At 35.3% G+C, this 22,554-nt stretch overlaps 1 protein-coding gene and 1 pseudogene across 9 annotated transcripts in view; one reads left to right on the top strand and one right to left on the bottom strand.

Annotated features, from left to right (window-relative positions):
- PUM2 (pumilio RNA binding family member 2) overlaps nt 1–22,554 on the top strand; it is a 76,488-nt gene that overhangs the window by 5,235 nt on the left and 48,699 nt on the right. For 4 of the 9 annotated variants that reach the window (XM_087823383.1, XM_087823382.1, XM_087823380.1 and 1 more), the window contains exons 2-3: nt 13,090–13,158; nt 19,750–19,858. In XM_087823383.1, coding sequence (XP_087679509.1) covers nt 13,108–13,158; nt 19,750–19,858 — 160 coding nt within the window. In that variant the 5' untranslated portion in view covers nt 13,090–13,107. Of the gene's footprint in view, nt 1–7,076; nt 8,037–13,089; nt 13,159–14,032; nt 14,189–19,749; nt 19,859–22,554 lie in introns of those variants that run through there. The other 5 variants (XM_016224760.2, XM_087823381.1, XM_087823377.1 and 2 more) reach the window with 2 other exon arrangements.
- On the bottom strand, nt 4,277–4,584 carry LOC107546382 (bublin coiled-coil protein pseudogene; annotated as a pseudogene).

Below are 22,554 nucleotides of genomic sequence, written 5' to 3'. Positions count from 1 at the left end.
GGAGCTAATTTTCAAGTTGATAATTTTGTATGGTCCTTGATATTATAAATATCCAAATGGCCCTTGGCAGAAAAAAGGTTCCCCACCCCTGATTTAGACTATATTGTCCTGGAATCCTTACAGAATTACTGTGGACTTGTTTCCCTTGGATTGTATTAGGATTTAGATACATGACTTTCCTTAAAGGTCTGACTATAAAAATATGAGATTATGAAACCTAGCATCTGTTATAAGAATGTTGTTGAATATATTTTCTGTTACAACTCTGTGTTCTCTATAATAACCCCATATAAGGAATTTCTTTTAAAGCTTAGTACTAGAAATAAGATGGCCTCCAAGGAATTGGCATAATTCATTTCTATGTATAATGAGAATAGTGCGTAATTTACTGTATGCCTTTTACTTTTGTATCTTCAAAAGTTGCGAGTTTACTTACTACTTTTGTTACTCAATATTTGCTTCGTTATTTTCCAAAGATTAGTTTTTGTTTAATTCTGTAGATTTCCTGTGAGATTCTTGATGTGCTTTCGAAGTTTTTACTTAAGTGAACATAGAGTAAATTTCATTTATATACTCAGTATTTCTACCACAGACCCTTTTTAGGTACGTAACTTAATACTCCTTGAAACTAACAGATTTAGTTCCTCTTTTCAGATACTGCAGTCTAGGTGTTTGTTTTTGTTTTCTCAACAACAATTTAGAATTTTTTTAAAACTTTAGTATCTTTAGAAGATTGGTTTGGTCATCTCACCTAGAGTTATTGAGAAACAAATGATCACCTGTTCAGGGCTTACTGAATATTTGAGGAACTTTAAAAAACAAAAAAAAAATCACAGTTCATATTTATCACCTAAAACGTTCCTCTTGCTTAATTCAAAGATTTGTAGAGCTCATATTTTTTCTTAAACTATTCATAATAGTGATGATAAACTAAACAGTTTTAACTTGATGATAAACTTAACTGTTTTAAGTTACGACTTTTCCTAGGCAAAAGTTAAAGTTGAAATATGTTCTATAACTCATGCATTCATTTTTCTTCCTTTTTTTAAAAAAATATATCTGTTTCAGAGAGAGGGGGAGAGAGAAACATCAATGATGAGAGTCATTGATTGGCAGCCTCTTGCACGCCCCCTACTGGGTATCAAGCCCGCAACCCCGGGCATGTGCCCTGACCAGGAATCGAACCAGGATCTCCTGGACCATAGATCGATGCGCAAAGGCTGAGCCAAGCTGGCTGGGCCATTTTTCTTTATTTTCTTGGAAATGACTCAAAATACTGCTTCTCAAAATATGTTCTTCATGTTAACATAATTATGGAAGAAAGTTATGATAGTACTGGGTTAAAGGAAACCAGTTATAGTTGTAGGACCTTTCCAAGCTTTACTATGCTAATGATGTAGAGAATGAATTCCAGAATGACCATGTGCTCAGCTTGCAAAAGAACAAGTGGGTGCTGGGGATCAGCATATCTTAAACGTATTGAATAAGGAACCTCTTATTTCTAAGACACTGAGTTTGTGGTTAAGGAACACACTTTGGAAAATTAGAAAGGGAAAAAACCTTTTAAAACTGTTTTAACACATGCTGTTTAATGGTTTTTAATTTTTCCCCAAGCTGTCTCAGACCATGCATTCAAATAACTTCCTTTAGTTCTCTTGCAACCTAATTAACACTTCTTAAGTCATTTCTCCTTGGTCCTATATTGATGCTAATTGACAGTGTGTAACAATTAAAAATTACCAAATAGTCATTTAAAACTAGTCTTCAGTTGTTTGGCATTCAACCTAATACTACTTATACTACTTATACCAACTGAAAATAGCACAAGCTCGCTTGTACTCTATTCTGTGATAAAACCTCTAAACAGTAATGCATTTAAACTATTTATATAGGGCCCTTTATAAAAAACTTTATTGCTGACTTCAGCAAGCCTTACAACACAGAAAGCCAACAATACCTCCTCTCCTACCAAATGAGGTGTTTATTTTTTCATACTCTTAAAATTGGTTTTGAGAGAGAGAGAAAAAACATTGATTTTTGGTTCCACTTGTTGATGCATTCATTGGTTGCTTCTTGTATGTGCCCTGATCGGAGATCAGACCCACAACCTTGGCATATTGGACAATGCTCTAACCAACTGAGCTACCTGGCCATGGCCTCAGTCTTTTTTTTTTTTAATAGTTTTTATTTATTTTATTTATTTTTTACTTTTTAAATTTATCTGTATTGATTTCAGGGAGAGGAAAGGAGAGGGAGAGATTGAGACAGAAACATCAATGATGAGAGAGGCATTGATCAAGCCCGCAACCCGGGCATGTTCCCTGACCGGGAATCGAGCCCCGATCGCCTGGATCCCAGGTCAAAGCTCAACCGCTGAGCCACGCCCGGCCGGGCTAGTTTTTATTGATTTTAGAGAGGAAGGGAGAGGAGGAGAGAGAAACATTGACTGGCTGCTTCCTGCACACACCCTGACAGGATCCAACCCGCAATCTGGGTATGTACCCTGACCTGGAATCAAACCAGTGACCTTTTGGTGCATGGGATGATGCCCAACCAAACTGAGCCACACTGGGCAGGGCAGCATACCCTTTTTTAAAAACAAAAACGGTATCATAATGATACACCATAGGCAACTTGGTATTTTTAGTATCATGAACATTTTACTACATTAGCACATGTAAGTTTTACTTAGTGCCTAGCTTTTTATTTTGCTAAACTGTTTTTCTATTATTGAACTTAGGTTCATGTTTTCTTTTTTAACCACTATAGGCAATCCTGCAGTAAAAAACACTCAGTTTATTGTATCATGTTGGTGCTGTTGTTTATATAAGTTCCTGGAAGAGAAGATATTGGGTCAAAGGATTTTATATTGATTTTTAAACAGAAAAAAAAAAATAGTTTACTTATTATAGTGGGTAGTTAATACCCTGGAAAGTGCTCGTGTTTCAGTTTCATATATTTTTTCATTTAGTCTTCACAATAACCCTATGAGGGAAGCACTGTTATTCTCAGTTGCAAATGGAGAAACAGGAACAGAGTTCAAGTGGTCTGAGTTCATTCAGCTAGAGACAAACATGGAACTATATCCTAGGTTTTTGATTCTGGTTTTTATTGCTCCATGATGAGTGGTACAAAAATCTTTAGTAGGAAAACCATTAGGTTTTTTTCCCCATATTCTGGATTGGTAAATTATTTCTTATATCATTTATTGATTTTGTTCTTTTATCTCTCCTATTTCTGATAAACCAGTACTTTTTAAATCTGGCATCTTCGTTAGATGGATTGAAGTTCAGTGGGGGTTTTGTTTTTTGGTTGGTTTTCTTTTTGAGGCAATAATTCTTCATAGGTTGTGGTGCTGTTTCATATTAAATTATGTCATTAGACATAGAATCTCTGCTTCCATTTTTAGGATAATTGATTCATAAATAACAATGTTAATTTAGAAATAGTGTTTTGGGAGGCTCATTTCACAATATATCTTTGACATTTCACATGTATCTTGGACTCATTCGAGCCACTTTGAGTTATCTTACAGTTTTATAAAGCATGTCATCTTTATTTCTGTCTATTTGACCTGTTTCTCTCAGATAATATCTAAAAGCATCAAAAACTGGCATTGATTGAGGTTATATAGTATGTAGATCTTCTTGAAGCAGTATTTTGTTTTTCAAAATAAAGGAACTTCCCTAAACAGTATTCCCTTAAAATAGAGAGAATGACTTGTAATACAAGATACATTGTAAGGACTCAAATATATGGTGATTCTCCTTTGAGAGAATTTTAAGGAAAAAATATCTTGGCCTTATATTTGCATATATGTAAGTTTATGTGTATTCTCTTTTGCTTCCTTGAGACTGTCTCTGTGAGATTATCCTCAAAGAGCTAAAGTATTCTTGCACAGAAATATTTGGTAAAATTTTATATAATGTCTCAATGCTGGTGCTGGAGTAGTCTCATTTCTAATCTTAGAAGATTTGAGCTAGGGTCTGAAGATTTCTGGTTTCTGGGATATCTGTATATTGATAACACTTTTTTTTTTTTTTTTTTTTTTTTAAATTGTTGGAGACCCATTTAATGTGGACATTCAAGGCCTGGGCAAAACAGAGAGTGTCCAGGAATTGGGCAGGCAGGCAAGGCCCACACTTGACGTGGGGAGGGGAGGTTGTTTTGGGGGTGAGGGTTAGCCTAGACACATTGAGGGCAGTACCTGAAGAATGGCTCAAGCAGACAGAACCGCCAAGGTACCTGTAGGCCAACCCTTGAGAAGGTATCTGAGTCAGGTGGTAAGTGCCCAGGCTAGAGCCTGGCCCAGATAGATAGGGTTGGGGCCTGGTTGGGGGTTTCCTGGAGTCCAGGGGCTGGCATCCCTGGGGGCCCTTCCTGCAGCTGCTGCTGGAACTCAAGGCACACCTGCTGGTTGGACTCGAGCAGTTCCTGGAGTCGGGCATGGAGGTGTTTATTCTTTTCTACCAAGTGGTCTAGACAGGAGTTGATGGCAGCATATTCTGCTTCCACGGAGCTGTCATCCTCGACTTCCTCGCCCAGCTCCACCAGCATGCCTAAGTCCCTATTGGAGCCCAACATTGCAGATTTGGGCACCACAGAGGCCACAAAATGCTTGATAACACGTTTTTGCTAAATTTCGTTTAAACCATAAAACTTAACTTGTTTTCAATATAGTTGAGTCAGTAATATTGTTCTTTATGCTAGTAAAACAAGCATACGTAATTCCCTGATGAAGTACATGGACAAACAAGTAGCAAATACCAAAAAGTGTTGATGCGGATCTTGACTCAACTACTAGCTAAGTGACTTGTCCAACACCACTAGAAAAGTGTTTGATTCGATTCATGAACCCCCTCGCCCAAATAACAAATTACTAGGTATTGGTGATTAGTAGAACCTCCTAATGTTAAATCTTTGAAGGCTAATGGTCTAGAAATACTTAAGTCTGGATTTAGGTTTACGTTTCTCATATGGATAAGAAAAGGCACTGCTAACCAAATATATTTTGTTGGCAAATTTGCAAAAGTGGTTTAATATGTTGAAGAGACAAGGTACTTAAGGACGTTGGCACCTGTTTGTTTGCTCAATGATGAGTTCCTTAAAAACACTACAAGGAGGATAACTACCAAGAATAGGAATATTTCATAAGCAGCATAAGTTACTCTGCGTATACTGGCTTATGTTTATTTGAATTTTTCGTGTAATTTTGTTGTTTTTGTAATTTATACATAAGGTGGCAGTAGTCCTTAGGTATTAGAGGACTAATTTGAAGTAGTGTCTTCAGCATTACAAAAAGTCTAAGGACTTTATTCATTGTCTCTATTTAAATGGACATTGTTTACTTAATATATATGAAGGCATTTATGGTCACTCCCTAGATATTGATTTCATGATCTGAATTTGCATTTTATAAAATATAGGAAAATTTTTTCATTCAATATTGGAGCATTTAGGTGGCTATGACACAGTTCTTTCCATACCCCCTCTGAGCCAAGTTTAATTTCTACTATGGCCTTAAAATAAAACCATAATATGAAAATGTGATTAGTGTCATGGTGGTAGAAAGTGCTTTAATACCATTTATTGTAGCTTTAAATGGGTTTGTCCCCTAACTTTTTATGATAGGTATATGATGAGGAATTGGATTAGATGCTGAGAAAAATTAGTATTCTTAGTGATATAAATGTACTTATTAATGCATATTCTTGATTCTTCGCACTTTGTAAACCTTTTGAATTATACATTGGTAATATGAAAACTCACAGAACTTAACCAAGTTATTTGATACTCTTTCATTTTTCTCACATAATTAGTAATAACGCTGCTATTAGAAAAATTAACTTTAGGCATACCTTGGAGATATTTTGGGTTTGGGTCCAGACCACCACAATAAAGCAAGTATCACAATTAAGCAAGTGATAATCTTTTTGTTGATAAAGGGCCTTGCCTTTACATTGTAAAAACACATCTGTGAAGTACACTAAAGGGAGGTGCCATAAGATGATGTATGGCTGTGATGTTGCATTTTAAAATTTAATAAAACACTGTTCTTTTACTAGGAAGCAGAAACATAACCTCAGAAATTAATTCAAATTTACCTCAAGATTACACAGATTCTTGGCCATAAAGTTTTTATTATGTATCTTCTATATTAGTAAATTCTAATTGTTTAATTATTAAAGGAAATAATATTGGGAAGTTTCTTTTACACCCCAAGTAGTACCTTGTACTATAAATACTCCTGGATACATTTTCTGTAACTAAACATAGTCCAATATTATGTAACTGATTGCTAGGTACTCTGTTGCTTGTTAAAAGAAAAGATTATTCTTTTTTCTTCCCTAAGATCTAAAGTTGTTAAATTTAGGTCCAAATTCTTACTCCCCACTCCCACCCCTGTCAAAATGATACCAACATTTGTAGCCACATAAGACATAGCAGATTGGCATTTTGGAGTCCCATTTAGTGGCATATGTGTTACCATGCCCCTTCAACTTTATTATGTGAATATGGAGGTTATTGCAGGAGAGTTGAAACTGTTTATTTTCTCTGTCCCATTGTTTTGCCCACTTTGTTCTTCATTCTCTTGCTCATGCTTGAAATAAATGACAACACCCTAAACCTATGATTTTCAACCTTTTTCATTTCGTGGCACACACAAACTAGTAAAATTCTGTGGCACACCAAAAACTATTAATTTTGATTCATTCACACTGAACAGCTATTGTGTTGACTGTTGTCATTTTTTTATTGACAGTCTAAGGGAAAAGAGGTCAGTGTCCCTGACTAAATAGTCAGATATTGCATGTCTTTTTGTTTGCTTGTTTTTTAAATGTTTTTACTGATTTCAGAGAGAGGAAAGGAGAGGGAGAGAGAGAGAGAAACATCAATGGTGAGAGTAACTGATCGGCTGCCTCCTGCACCCCCCACCACTGGGGATCGAGCCCGAAACCTTAGCACGTGCCCTGACCAGGAATTGGTGATCTCCTGGCTCATAGGTTGACGCTCAACCACAGAGCGATGCTGGCTGGGTAGGTATTGCATGTTTTAAAAATTGTTGTTGGCATACCGATTGAAAGACACTATCCTAAAATGAGAGGCTAATTTTGAGTCTTGTGTGTGTTTTTCTTGTTTGTTTGTTTTTAAAGTCTTTTCCCTGTAACCTGCTTGGCCACTTAAAGAAATTTAAATCACTTTCCTTATTTTTAAAAGTGTGTGTAGATAATACAATTGAAAAAGTTGAAAACAAAGCCCTGATACTTAACTTTTGCTTTCCTCATATTTGAGAGTGGATTGTCTGCCCCTTTTTTTGTGAAGCAGTCAAGAAAGGAAATGCACTGTAGGTGAGGTCAGCAAACTATGACCTACAGGCCAGATCTGACCCACTACCCATTTTTATTTGGCCCACTAAGATTGATTTTTAGGTTTTTAAATGTTTGGGGGAAAATGAGAAGAAGGAAGAATTTTGTGACATGTGAAAAATATATGAAATTCAAATTTTTACTGTTGATAAATAATGTTTCATTAGGACACATCCATGCTCTTTTATTTCTTTATTGTTTATGGTTGTTTTTGTGCTAAAAATGCAAAATTGAGAAGCTGCAACAGAGACCAACAAAGCCTAAAATGTTTGCTGTCTAGCTCTTTATAGAAAATATTTATTGACCCCTGCACTGGGCAAATGAAAGAATTGATCCATAGTGGTAAGAGACCTCTCACATTTATCCAGAGGTTCAATTTATGACCTCATCTATTTGAACCACAGGTGAAAACCTGGAAGTAAGCAAAAAAGAGCTTTAGTAAAGTTTCAGTGCTTTACTCTTGAGAAAAAATTTCTTTAAGTTATGCTTTTTTATTAATTGATTTTATAGAGAGAGAGGAAAGGAGGGAGAGACAGAGACAGACATTGATTATTATTGTTCCATTTATTCATTCGTTAGTTGATTCTTGTATGTGCCTTGACCAGGGATCAAACCCGCAACCTTGGTGTATGGGGATGACACTCTAACCAACTGAGCTACTCAGCCAGGGTGAGAAAATTAAGTCGTCTACTCTTTCTTTTTTTTAAATAAAAATCACCCTCCTCTCATTCATCAGTTTCACACATTTGTTGTAGAAAGATAAAAAATTCAGATAAATAGAAGAAAAAATTGGTGTACTCTGATCACGTAAGGGCTATGGATTTTGTTTTGTTTCCTTTCAGTATTTCTTAACATTACAGGCATTTTCGTACTTACAAATTCAAATAGTTTTAAATAGCTACATGATGCTCTTTTTATAGTAGTGCTATATTACCTATTGTGGGACACTTATGCAGTTCATAATTTCAGGATTGCAAGCAACACTACTACAAATATCTTTGTACATAAAGCATTGTTATATTTAGGTTTTATTTTTAGGATTGATTCCCAAAGTTGGGGAGACTGATTCAAGAGATAGATGTATTTATATATGTGATGCCAAATTGGTTTCCTAAAAGATTGTAACTTTAGAATGTGTTTTTGTGTTTGTTAGAGGTAGTTTCCTTCTTAGAGCCTGTTTACTCTTACAAGTCTACCATACTTGGATATCTGAGGTTACAGATGACTGCAAATTAAATGTAACCTAATTAGGAGTGTTAGAACTGGTACCTTTACTTTTAAGTCAAGTGATATTTAACCTGACAGCAAGGCAGGAGGCTGAAATACTAACAAGACAAACACTGAGCACCTGAAGAGCCTCAGAAAATACCAGTTTGTAATTTATTTTTGAAATTTTTTATTGATTTTTAGAGAGGGGAAGAGAAAGGGAGAGCGAAACATCAATAGGCTGCCTCCTGCACACCCTGTACTGGAGATTGAGCCCAAAACCCAGGCATGTGCCTTGATGGGAATAGAACCTGTGACCTTTTGGTGCATGGGACAATGCTCAACCAACTGAGCCGCATAGGCCAGGGCTAAATTTATAGCATTCTCAAGAAATTAGAAAGCTGTATAAATGTTAGGTGATTCCTAATAACATGTTAGTAGTATGCTGAAGCTTTCATATGATTCGCCATTAGATTTGGGAAACATTAATACTTGGAAGAAGTTGAGGTTATAATGGAATGGGAGATGTAGAAAATATAAGAGTTATCAATATAAGATTTAAGAGAAAATGAAATCACAAATGTAAATCTAAGAAAAAATAATATAAAGGGCATAGAGTCAGGAGCAACATGAAATCCTGTGAAAACCTAATAGAGTAATGAGTGTACTTGGTCCAAATTTAGGAAATTTTAAAGAAACATTTAGAAATGAAAGATGTCAAACTAAGTTTTGCTTTAAAACCCAGTGTCATGATGGTATGGCTAGAAATATTTATTATAGTGGATATTGAATGTGCATGTAAATTAGCTCATTTACAAATATTATAAAATCCATAATACAGTGTTGATTTTTTTTGCTTTAAATGGGCTTATGTATTTTGAAGAAATTAAGAGGATAAAAATAGTCCTTTGTACTTACGCACATTCTTCCATCTTCGGTGCTCTTCGTTCCTTCCTGATCATCTGAATTTCCATTTGGTATCATTTCCCTTTAGCCTGAAGAATTTCTTTTAAAGCATTTCTTGAGGTGGAAGTCTGTTGTAATGAATTTTCTTTTTACCTAAAAATGCCTTTGTTTTAGCCTTTATTCTTGAAGGTTATTCCAACAGATAAAATTATAGTTTGGCCTTTTTTTCTTCTTTTAGCACTTTAAAGTCTGGTTCCTTCTATTCTGGTCCCCATTGTTTCTGCTGCAAAGTCAGCGGTCATTTGCATCATGTTCCCCTTTAGGTAATGCTGTTTTTTCCGCTGGCTGCTTTCATGGTTTTCAGCATTTTTGTTAGGATGTACATTATGGGTTATTATTATTTTCCTAGTTATCTTGCCTGGGGTTCACTGAATATCTTGAATCTGTGAATTTTGCTTTCATGAAATTTGGGGGAATTTGTGGTGGTTGTTTCTTCAAATAATTTTTCTGCCTCATTCTCTTCTTTTTTTTTCTTTCTTCAGATTGGAAATCTCTATTGATTTGTCTTCAAATTCACGGACCCTTTATCTCCAATCTGCTGTTAAGTGCATCCAGTGAAATTTTTTAAAAGATTTTTTCAATTTTAGGATTTCCTTTTGGTTATTTTTATAGTTGCACTTTGCTGAAATTTTGTATTTTTTCTTTCATTAGGAGCATTTTTTTTTCTTTTATCTTTGAACACAGTTATAGCAGTTGCTTTAAGATCTTTGCTAATTCTAGCCTCTGGGTCATCTTGGTGTTGGTCTTTATTAATTGAGTTTTCCTATTTCTACATATGTCTAGTAATTTTTTTATTGTTTTTTATGTCTAATAATTTTGGATTGTGTTCTAGACATATGTTTACATTGAAGATGCTCTAGAGTCTATGGAGAGTATTGGCTTTTTGTTTTCATGGGACTCAAACTGTGACTTTTGTTGTGGTCAGCAGCAAACATTTTGCTTAGTTCTTTCCTCCTTAATTGGGCTGCTTGAAATCTATCCTACTCATGTAGTTCAGGAATTGTCTAAAAATCTGAGCAGAGCCCAACCAGTGTGGTTTAATGGTTGAGCATCAACCCATGAACCAGGAGGTCATGGTTTGATGTCCAGTCAAGACGCACATGCCTAGATTGTGGGCTTGATCTCCAAGGGTAGGGGGGTGGTGCAGGAGGCAGCCGATCAATGACTCTCTCTCATCATTGATGTTTCTATCTATCCCTCTCCTTCCTCTCTCTGAAATTGGTAAAAAAATCATAATTTAAAACATCTGAGCAGAATTTGGTTGCCTCATTTTAACTTCCTTTCTTAGTTTCCAGCTTGTCCCAAACTCTGTCCCTTGAACTTTCAAGCCTTTAACACTAGGTTACTTATAGGAATTTTAGTTGTTTAATTAATTTTAAATCATATTTTTATTTTTGTGTACTTTGTCCAGAGTTTATTGTTATCTATAGGAGGGTTTAGTCTGATAGGAGCTACTCCTTCAATTACCAGAAAACATACAGAATAATTTAAACTCTTTGAGAACAGTGATCATCTTTTAACTCAATGTTTTCTTTATAAAATCTTACACATTACCCTGACTGGTGTGGCTAGGTTGGGCATCATACCGTGCAATAAAGGGTTGCCAATTTGATTCCTAGCCAGGGCATGCCCAGGTTGTGGGCTTAGTCCCCAGTAGGGGGCGTGCAGGAGGCAGCCAGTCGATGTTTCCCTCTCACATGAATGTTTCTTTCTCTCCCCCTCTCCGTTCCTCTCTCCTCGCCCCAAATAAAATAAAATAAAATAAAAAATCTTACGCATTGAAATTACCCAGTAAAAGCTTACTGAACTAATGGAAGGATGAATGAAATGTTGATTTTTTTTGAGAACTGTTAATGAACCAGCTTTTCTAGTAAGTTAAAAGAATAGTTATTTGCTGCCACATATCTTTGATGTAGTATCTATTCAGATATTTTGCCTTTTTAAAAAATATATATCGTTGTTGATTTCTGAGAGAGAGAGAGAAACATCAATGATGAGAGAGTCGTCGTTGATCGGCTGGCTCCTGCACGCCCCTGACTGGGGATCGAGCCCACAACCTGGGCATGTGCCCTGACCAGGAATTGAACCTTGATCTGGATCCTAGGTCAATGCTCAACCACTGAGCCACGCCCGGCTGGGCTCTTTTACCCATTTTTAAATTGGGTTGTTCTTATTTTTAGAAAGTTTTTCGTATATTCTGGATACAGGTCCTCTTTTGAGTATGTGATCTGTGAATATTTTTCTCCTAGTCTGATTTTGTTTTTGGTAGAGTATATTTTTATTGAAACCAAAGATAGTTGGAAATTTTGAAGAGGAGAGAGATTTGGTTTATAAATATGAATATGCAAGTGAGGGTACTAAGAATATACATATATTTCTCAAAGCAATTAGTGGAAAAGTTGGTCAAGAAAAAGGGAAGAGAAGACAGTACTTTGGATAGAATACTGAGTAGTACCAGCATTTATTTAAGAGTTGAGGTGACAAATAGGAGTCTGTGAAGAAATTTGAGAAGCAACTAGACACATAGGAAAGTAAAAAAGAATTATCAGAAGGAACAAAGTAGCAACAGAGAACAGTATTCCAGGAAGGAAGAGGTGCTTTGTAACTCAAAATGCTATGGGATTTTAGAGAGAGTACTGACTGGAGAAAATAACAGAATTATATTGTAAGGCCCAAAACTTTGAGGGCTGTGAATTTGTTTTAGGCTTAAGTGCTTTTCTCCAGCAATATTTAACACTAGGAAGCAAAGAACCTTTGATTTAACAGCACCTTAATTGTCCTATGAAAGGTAAACAATTTCAACTGTTTTGTTAGAAATGGAAAAAATAGAAATACATGTTTTAGTTTGAGGAGAAGGGAAAGGAATTATTCTTAAGGAAACAACATTATAATTACAGCTGATTAATTTATGTCTTGCTTTGAATTCTATCATCACTTAAGTAATTTCAGTGAAATTTTTTCATTATTGCTATAAGATTTACAAATAATAAAATGCTGAAAAATTCTGAAAAATCTTAACTGAAAGATGTAATGCAAAATAATTTAATAGGAACTACAACAACAAAAAAACAGGGTAATTACATTTTAGTACTTTAGCTCACTTCCTCTCTGTTCTTTACTTTCCATCTATTATTTTGCTCAAGAAATGGGTTTCTTTTGGCGCACAAATTTTTTTTTAATATGTTTTTATTGATTTGAGGGAGAGAGAGAGAGAAACAGCATCATAGATTGCCTTTCTTCTGCACGCCCCCCACTGGGGATCAAGCCCAAAACCAGGGCATGTGCCCTGACTGGAAATTGAACTAGCAATCTCTTGGTGCATGGTTCAGCGCTCAACCACTGAGCCACATCTGCTAGGCTGGCACACAATTTTTAATGTAGATTGCTGTGATGTGCTCTGTTTAGGAAAACCTGTCATAGAGAAATCTTTTCTTGCCCATCTCAGCTTACACTAACATCGGTAGTAACTTCAATATTGTATAAAAATAGTTGATGAAGTCTGTTGTTTAAATTTTTCTTTCTACTAATTTCTGTTTTTGTTATTCAACAGGTTTGATCTGTGGATGAAATGAATCATGATTTTCAAGCTCTTGCATTAGAATCTCGGGGAATGGGAGAGGTAAATATTTATGAATGCTAAGAACATATACTTGATTATTTGAGCCATTGAGACTTTTTTAACCATAATTCTTGAAAATCGTGGTTAATGGTGCACGTTTTTTAAATCTCACATTATACAATTATGTAGTTGTAATTTGCAGCTTTTTTTTTTTTTTTTTTTTTGGTGAGATTTGTGTCTAGTTGATTTGATTGGCTTGGTTAAATAATATATTTTGTAATGAATCATAACTACTTTGCTCAGAAAAGAGCCTTCTTGATTCTTGTCCTTCTGTTTTATATATGTATGCTGTTTGCTTAGCCGTACTTATGTTCACTAGTCTCTTCCAAAAATCTCTCCTTGTTCACTGTTTGCTTAAAAAACTTCTAATTCTCTACAAGACTCTATTGAAAAAGATGCTTATCTGCTGTCCCATTGCTATCTGCAGTGGAAGTAGACTTCCTCATCTGACTTCTTATAGATCTTTATGTATACTTTATTATAATACTGGTTACAGTTTATTGTTTTATATTAGTCTCCTTAGTAGATTGATAGCTTCAAATGACTAGCACACAATCAGTGGGCACTCTCAATTTTTTAATGCTTTTTATCAGTCCTATTAATCTGTGACTTGTTGGGGCATCCCGTTTAACCTCATCATTGTATAATTTAAGGCATCAAAAATACTTAGTTTTCCATATACCTGATAAATATTTAGAAAATTTTAATTGGTGATGAAAACCCTTGTGGTCACATCTTTATTTTGTCATGTTCTATAGTACTAACATAGTGTGGACTTTGATAAAAGAAAATAATGGTGAACAGACCTAAGATGTGTAATTAATTGCTTGCTCCTGGAGATTATTTTACTTTAGTAGATTAGAAACCTTCATGAGACTCACTCCATCCAATGCTGTGCTCTTCAGATGCAGAAAAAGAGTCCAGTCACTCCTCTGGACCACAAGAGGGCACCCTGCAGCTAGCTAACCCTCCCCTTCTCCAGAACAGCGTTTTCCAAAGAGTTTGTCATTTTCAGAGGACTGATTTAAGGGTGAGTTAAGGTGCTTAAGCATAAGTATTGCCAAAGTAAACTTGTTAGTTCAGTGCATAACGTAAAATTCTGGGCCCTAAGAAAAATTAGAGAGGGAATAATTTTTTAGTTAGAACTACAGGTTCACTACAATGCAGTGGAGTCTGCTTAGACATTATTTACCCTGTGGGCAAATAAAAAGAAGCAGTTGAAAAGGGCTTTTGTTTTTTCCCTGCTGCTGGTTTTCTTTGGTCTTTAGAAATCAGAATAACGTATCTTAAAAGCAGGTTTGAACAATATTTCAGCCTAGTCTGTGACAAACTTGAGCTTAATAATTTTTTTTTAAAGCAGGTAAAGTCACATCTTACCTTAATTCTATTTGGGGACCCCCCCCAGCACTTTATTTCCCGAGTCTATATTGTATACATATTTACAATTTGGCTCTTTTTTTCCTCCTTTTCTAAATAGTATCTGTAAATCTAAAGACATCTTCGCAGTTTAAAAGATGTCATGATCAGAAACAGTAGTTGAAAGAGTTTAGTAATTTAGTTAGTTGGTGATGGAGGAGGGATATTTGAGGTTTTTTGGAAAAAAGAGAAGCTGGGATGAATAGTATGTTAAATGATCTAAGCTTAAATCTAGGCTTCTTAATGGAAATGTCAGAAATGCAGAGTAAAAGTAGCTGGGTTTAGACTGCCTGCATTTTTGGCGGATAGCAGCAGGTCAGCACTTCTGTGACCATCTAGTGAAAATGTATTTTTAAATAAGCTGTTACTCACTAATTAAGTTTTTTTCTTAACAGTTTACCAACTAATTCTGTTACCTCCAAGAGATAGCTAAGAAACCTACTGAGGTTTCTGTCTCTGGGTTCTGTCTCCCACAAGCCTTTCTATCTTTCCTCATCTCACAGGCAGCAGGGAACCTTCTGGGATTTCCTTCTTTGCCTGTCTCTCTCTCACCAGTCTTCTCCTCCTTTCCTGACAGGTGAGGTTTTTTGTTTTTGTTTTATCCCAGAATTCATTCATTTTAATAAATAAAAGCAGTCTTGAATTTCTGGTTCTTGACTTTTCTAAAATTGTTTGTTTATTTTTTTAACATGACATCCTTTTTTAATGGATTGGCCTATCCTTGACTTTTTCTTTAAAAAATTAAGTTGTCCTTATTATGTCTTAAGCTGTTGTAAATCTCTGATGTATAAAGCACTGCATTACATATAGACCTATTTGCATATGTAGTTGTTTTTGTAGATCATGCCCATCATGATCTGTCTCTGGGCGGTCTCTTCTGGTTGTTCATTCAGAAATAGAAACAGATTTGTATTCATCCATTCATAAACTCATTCTTTCCATGTTTTCCCATAACACATTTTTGTCAAAAGATCTACCTAATTGCATTATGTCATGTGGCTTAAAAAGAGCAGAGCTAATCCATATAGTGTTTTCAAACTATACCGCAGAAGCACATATCTATTATTTTATTATATATATGAAATATGTATAATGGAAACCAACTATTTCAAACAGTACTTAAAACACCCGAGCGTAGTTTTGTCTGCATAAATTCCTACCTTAATTTTATCTTAAACTTTATCCGCTGTAATGAATACCGACTTGTGGGCTGAATATCATAGTATTTTAAATTGTTTTATTCTTTATATCTAGTGGTAGCCTATTACTGGAATTTTTAGAAACTTGATGAATTGCACTATGGTTGAAAAGAACTGTCTTCTGTGGTAGTTGAATGTAAAGACAGTAGCCCTTAGAATTAAACAGATGGTTTAAATCTTAATGTTGCCATCTACTAGCTATATACAGGATGGGACAAAAATAGGTTTACAGTTTGTATGGAAAATAATGCAATAATTAATAATAATACAAGAATAAACTGTTTCACGTACTTGCAACTGTAAACCCACTTTTGCCTCATCCAGCATTAAAGGTTTCACACTTTGATACCTAATATTTATGTGCCTACTATGTGCTAGATGCTGTTCTAAGCGGTTATGTTATTTTATTCTAGCCTCAGAAACTCTGACAGTAGTTTTTTTATTCTTTATCGGTGAGGAAACTGAAGCTCAACATGGTTAATTAATTAACTGGCCCAAGACCATTAATCCTTAATGGCAGTTTGAACTCATGAGTGCCTTGACTATTTACAGTAGTGCTTCACATTGTAAGTAACAACATATAATAATGTTTACTAGGGATATTAAGAATGGAGAAGATTTGGGGAAGTGATATGATTTGAAAAAATTAAGAAGTATTGATATCTTTTACTAACAAAAGATTAAAGTCTAGGAAAGCACCATTCTGGGGTTCTAGGGAATTACTTTGTGTCTTTTGTTCTCTGCACACTTAGTTGTTAACATATGTGCCTATCTTTTGTGGGCTTCTATTATAGTCACCTTACATTCTAATTTGCCCAGACAGTCCAGCTACACATGTGTTTTCATGACAAAATTGTTAGTACCTCCTTTCTCAAAACTGTTCCAGATTGGATGTTAAATGAACACCTTAATTTAAAACACCAAAATGTAGACACATAGCCTTTAAGTCCTTTTAATCCTTTGGCTTATGTTAATTTGGTTGGTTTGGTGATTTTATATAACAAGTCTGAAGTTTAAGTGCACCTCATAAGCAAGAGTGAATTTTTTTGAGACAGTAGGCTAGGGTGTTGACTGATTTCTTTGGAGATGGAGAGGGCAAGCTATAAATGCTTCTTAAAGAAAAGAACTGATAAAATGGAGGACCATGGGGGGATGAATTTGTATTTCTATTCAATTATTTCTGAGTTGGAGGGACAGAGGAGCAGGTTGACAAGAAATACTGAGTTGCCTGGCTTTGGTTTAGATTTAGAGCCTTTGTGAATTAGAGAACTAACACAAAGTGGTATGGGATCATGTATTTTACAGATCTTTAAGATCTCTTAGCCCTTGTTTTCTGTAATGTGCTACTATAGTAAAAGAGTCTCCAGGGGCAAATCTCTATTTTTATTGCATTTCCAACCAATGTACCACTTAATCTTTTTTTTTAAACTGGTATGTCCTGCATTGTTGCCTTTCTCTGTATTTAGCCCTTTTAACTTATTTTTGGTCACAAGCTAATAGTTTCTCTAAAAGTATGAAATCAGTGTCTAAACTGTCAGAGCTGTTTCTAGAATGTTGGTAAAGGCATTTGCTAGAAGTATTATTAACTACTAAATTGTTTTCCTATGCGTGGTAACTTAGAAATGTTTGTAAAATGAAGAGCTGTTCATAGCACAGACCTTGGCAAAAAGTAGGCACACTGGATTAGTGCTTGACATAGGTTTTTTCCCCTAGTTGTGCAGTTGGCGTTTTAAAGCAGTGATCTATATTACTAAAGCACTGCACTGAACCTTATACCAGTAGTCTTTTTAATAGTCTGCTTAAAGAGATGCTGTTCTAATAGCTCCAAAGATAAGTTTCTTTTAGCCGCATCTATGTCTGTGATAAATGCTTCTGTTAAGTTGTTCTAACTTTATTTTCAATTCCTTTTTTGTTTTCTTATTTTGATATTGAAACATTTTTCTTCATGAAGTATGAGATAAAAGCATTTCTTCTCTGATCATTTGCCATTTTCTTTGTGAAGTGGCTTATTTATACAGTATTTTTAAGGGATTAACTTGGGGTTTGCTATGAATAAATGTTCAATTTAAATACATTAAGTACAATATTTTAGTATTGTATTACCACCTTTGTTTTTTGTTTCCATATTTACATGTAACTTTTGTAATGAGATTTTCTTTAATTGAAGGAACAGAGATTGTATTTTACTGCTATACTGGTTAGGGCAGATTATTGTTTAAAATGTCTAAGCTTTAAATATATATTATTTGTAACCCAGAAACATCTGAACATGCACAAGAATTTTTTTAAATAGCAGAAGTTGGTTTCCTTTAAAATTAAAAATAAAAAAAGATCTGTAGATTAGGAACATTCTCAAACTGAATTTTTCCCACTCTTCAAAGCAGCTTCTCCTGTGTTTTTTGTTTTGTTTTGGTCAGTAGTACAACCATGTGCCTTGTTAACCAAATTTTAAAGTTTTTCCCTTTTTATCACCCCCCCCTCCCCATTTGCATTCATATTTTATTGACTCTCCTAAATGTTCCTCGGATCCATTTTATTTTCTCAGTTCTTTCTGACAGTACCATTTCCGTTCTTGTCATCTTCACCCTGTTGTAATTCTCCTAAACTGATCTCCTTGCTTCTAGTCTAGAATATTCATTCTTACAACTTAAAACTTGTTTTCTAAAATAGTGTCATTCTTGCCAGCCTCTTTGATTCTCTTTGGCTTCCATGTAATATGCAATTTCTTTAGCATGTCTTTAAGGTTCCTCATAATCTAACCTAGATATCTTTACCAGCATCAGCTTTGACCTTCCTGTACCTGTTCCTGTATCTCACACCCTGTTCCACATGCTGTGCATCTTCTCAAGTTGTGCCTTTGTTTATGATTTACTTTGTCTTCCTCACCTTCCACTCATACTTTGACCCCTCCCCCCAACACACAGTTTTATCTCTCAGACACAATTCCGGTTTTACAATTTATTTTATTATAATTTATATGCTTCTGAACTCTCTGAAGATAAGGTCTCCATGCCCTTAAGGAGGCAAACACAGATAATTTAATGTGTAGGGTTAGAAGTATATACAGGTTTAATTATGAGCACTGAAAGACTGGGCTGATACAGATGGTGGTCTTACAAATATTTATTTAAAATGCCAAAAGCACATCTCAGAAAACCAGTCTCTCCCGCCCCCCCCCCCCCAAAAAAAATAAACATATCCCCAGTCCACCACCTGATTGTCAGGGAAGGTAAAGAGGAGAGACCTGGATGAATATTAAAGTATGTTAGGAATTGGCCAAATGTACATTTTGAGTAATCAGTGAATGGTTGTATGAACACAACTTGTATATGCTGTGTATGTTGCAATATAGGGTAGGTAGAGCACAGGACTTCGAAATTGTTATCTCAAAAGTATTTGAGGATCTTTTCTCTGTATCTCTTCCACTGTCTGTAGCTTCCTGATTTGGAATTGATAGGTTACTAATATTCAAGACCTAGGAGGAGTTGTGAAGTTCACCACCATTGATTAAGTGTAGTAGGAATGAAAAGAATATTTTCAATCAAGGAAGCTGTTGGATAGGAGATGAACCAAGGGCAGTATTTGGAAGTAAAGGAAAAATTTTTATCACTGCAGATATTTTTATTGTATTATCTATATTAAGTCAGAAATTTAGTAAGTCTTTTGAAAAATTCATAAAGAAAATCACATGACATTCAACCACTACATGTTTTGAAAAATGTTGAAAATCAGAAGAAGTCAGATGTTGACCTTGATTTAATGTTTAGGTCTAGAATTATTAGAGCCAGAACTCAAACATAAGTAGGAAGTTTGTTGGTTTTTTTTATTGAGACAAATCAGGTAATAGGTCACTCTGAATTTTCATTAGCGTTGAAACTAACTTGTACATATTGGTGGTAAGTTTGCTTCCCTCTACATATTAGTTCATTGTAATTAGAATAAAATTTAAATGTAATATTTTTCTCCTCCAAAATAGCTTTTGCCTACCAAAAAGTTTTGGGAACCTGATGATTCAACAAAAGATGGACAAAAAGGCATATTTCTTGGGGATGATGAATGGAGAGAGACTGCATGGGGAACTTCTCGTAAGTTTTTGGTGTATATGAGAATTATGAATTTATTTGAATTTTTTACAAATCCTGCCTACTCTCAGACAATAGTTGGAGAAAATTTGTGATGTCTTTGTTGAAGATTTTAGTAGTCATAATGCACATTTTCAGATGTAAATTGAATCTTATCTAATGGTCCACTTATTGATTAGAAGTGCTTGTCAAAATAAGATTCTACTAAGTTTTTATTTGAGGTGAAAATCTGATTATAAAATTCTGACTTTTCATTAAAATAGAGGATACATTAATCAGAAGATTTTGGTTGTATTAGTGGACAGTGACAGATTTATCTAATTGCATCTCAGTCTAGCTTTATAAGACATTAGCCACACCAAGAAAGGAAGTAAACTTCCTTAGTAAGGTTGAATTCCCAGAAAGGGAGCAGACTTTGAATTTTTTTTATTTTTTAATCCTCACCTGAGGGTATGTTCTTTATTGATTTCAGAGAGAGGAAAGGAGAGGGAGGGAGGGAGGGAGGGAGAGAGAAGCATCAATAATGAGAGAGTCATTGATCTACTGCCTCCTGCATGCCCCCCATTGGGGACTGAGCCTGAAACCTGGGCATGTGCCCCCAACCAGGAATTGAGCCGTGATCTCCCAGACCCATAGGTCAGTGGGCAACCGCTGAGCCACACCGGTTGGGCAGGGCTGAATATTTTTGATATCCATAGTAATGGAAAGAGACTTGGGCCTAAGAAACTTTTAAGAGGAAAAAAACTGGTACGTAAGGAGGATAACTCACAGGAGTGACAGTATTTATTGGTAAGTTAAAGAACATAGTTATATTCTCAAAATAGTACTGATTATATTTTTAAATGTTTCTGATTAGTAAAAGGTGAGAGGTGTACACATGGTACTATCAACATGTATTTTACCAATAACTTTTCTCTTTTTATAACTGAGTTTAATGTAGCTTGCTAAAGCTATACAAAATGACCAAAATAACATAAAAACAAATTTGTGAATGATAATTATCAAAATAACCTTATATTTTGAGTGTAAATTACCAAGTACTTCCTTATTCTCCAAATCATTGAAAGATATTAAAATAGAATATATTAAAAGATTTTATTGCTGGGCCGGGCGTGGCTCAGCGGTTGAGCATCGACCTAGGATCCAGGCGATTGGGGTTTGATTCCCGGTCAGGGCACATGCCCGGGTTGCGGGCTCGATCAATGACTCATCATTGATGTTTCTATCTCTCTCTCTCCTCCTTCTTTCCGCTCTCTGAGATCAATAAAGATATATTTAAAAAAAAAAAAAGATTTTATTGTCCTTTATAGTATAAAATTTTGTTATTAAACCAAAATAGCCCCAAAATTAGGAAATGCTAGAAAATTTTAGTGATTAATACTTTTTTGTTTTTAATTTTATTTATGTGTACAGCATAGTAGCTAGACAATCCTATACTTTACAAAGTCGTTCTCCCGATACTTTTGGTACCCAACTGGCACTGTACATAATTATTACAACATAATTGACTATATTCTACATCCCCAGGACCATTTTGGGACTACCAATTTGTAGTTCCCCATCCTTTCACCTTTTTCACCCAGCTCCTCAACCCATCAGCCTGTTCTCTGGTAATTAATTCTCTACATTTAAAATTGAAAAAGATCAAAAGGCCTGGCCGGTGTGGGCTTTCAACCAGGCCTTTCAGTCCTTAGTTGAGGGTCTTCCCATGTGCCAAGAGGTTTGCCTGTTCTGTTACTGGTCAGGGCACATGGCTGGATTACAGGCTTGATCCCCGGTAGGGGGCATGCAGGAGGCAGCTGATCGATGTTTCTCTCTCTCCCTCTCCCTTTCTCTCTAAAATCAATTAAAAAACATATTTAAGAAAAAGATTGAAAGCTTTGGTAACTAATTTAGACTAAAATTTCCTTAAAATAATGGGAATTTCTTTGAATGCAACCAATCTGGTAATATATTGTCAAACAAATAAATGAGATATGTTCCTTGCCCTCAAGGAATTTTTCCCCGCCAGATTTTAACATATATTAGATTGGACTCTTAAAGTATTCAGTTATTTGGACTGGGGTACATTTTCCCCACAAAAGGCACTTACTTTGCTAGAAATCACATGTGCTTAAAATCTTGGTTGATACACATGCTTTGATTTTTGTTTGGGGGGTTGAATGATTAATTACTTTATTTACCAAAAGCCCTGACTAGGAATTGAAGCAGAGACCTCTCAGTGCATGGGATGACGCTCAGCCAACAGAGCCACACCTGCCAGGGCCCAAATATTTTTTAAAGCATTCCAAAGCAAAGCATCTTGAGCACAACATGTTCCTGATATTTCTTCTTAGTGTCAGATTTATAATTTTAGTTAATTCCTTATACCACTCTCTCTCCCACCTTTTTTAGTTGTAGGGATAAATTTTGAAGAGGAATATTAGTTTTTGCTAGGAGACGTGAGAAATGAATGGAATTATTTTATTTACTGAACAAACTTGAATTCCAAGCATGTACAATTATGACCGGTACATTCCTGTTCTAGAGGAATTGTCATTCTAATAAGATTATTTCCATGACCACAGGAGACTGTCATATCTCCTTCTCAGCTGAACTGAACTGCTTGTGATTGGAAGTTACATTTTGTTCTGGCACTTCCAGATCTTTGAACATGCTGGTTTCTCTTAACTAAAATGCTCTTCACCACCAACTACCTT

This window comes from Miniopterus natalensis, chromosome 13, assembly GCF_054644295.1.
Source record: "Miniopterus natalensis isolate mMinNat1 chromosome 13, mMinNat1.hap1, whole genome shotgun sequence".
NCBI classification, from domain to species: Eukaryota; Metazoa; Chordata; class Mammalia; order Chiroptera; family Miniopteridae; genus Miniopterus; species Miniopterus natalensis.
The sequence above is the reverse complement of the archived record's forward strand: the minus strand, read 5'-3'. Positions and strand labels throughout refer to the sequence as shown.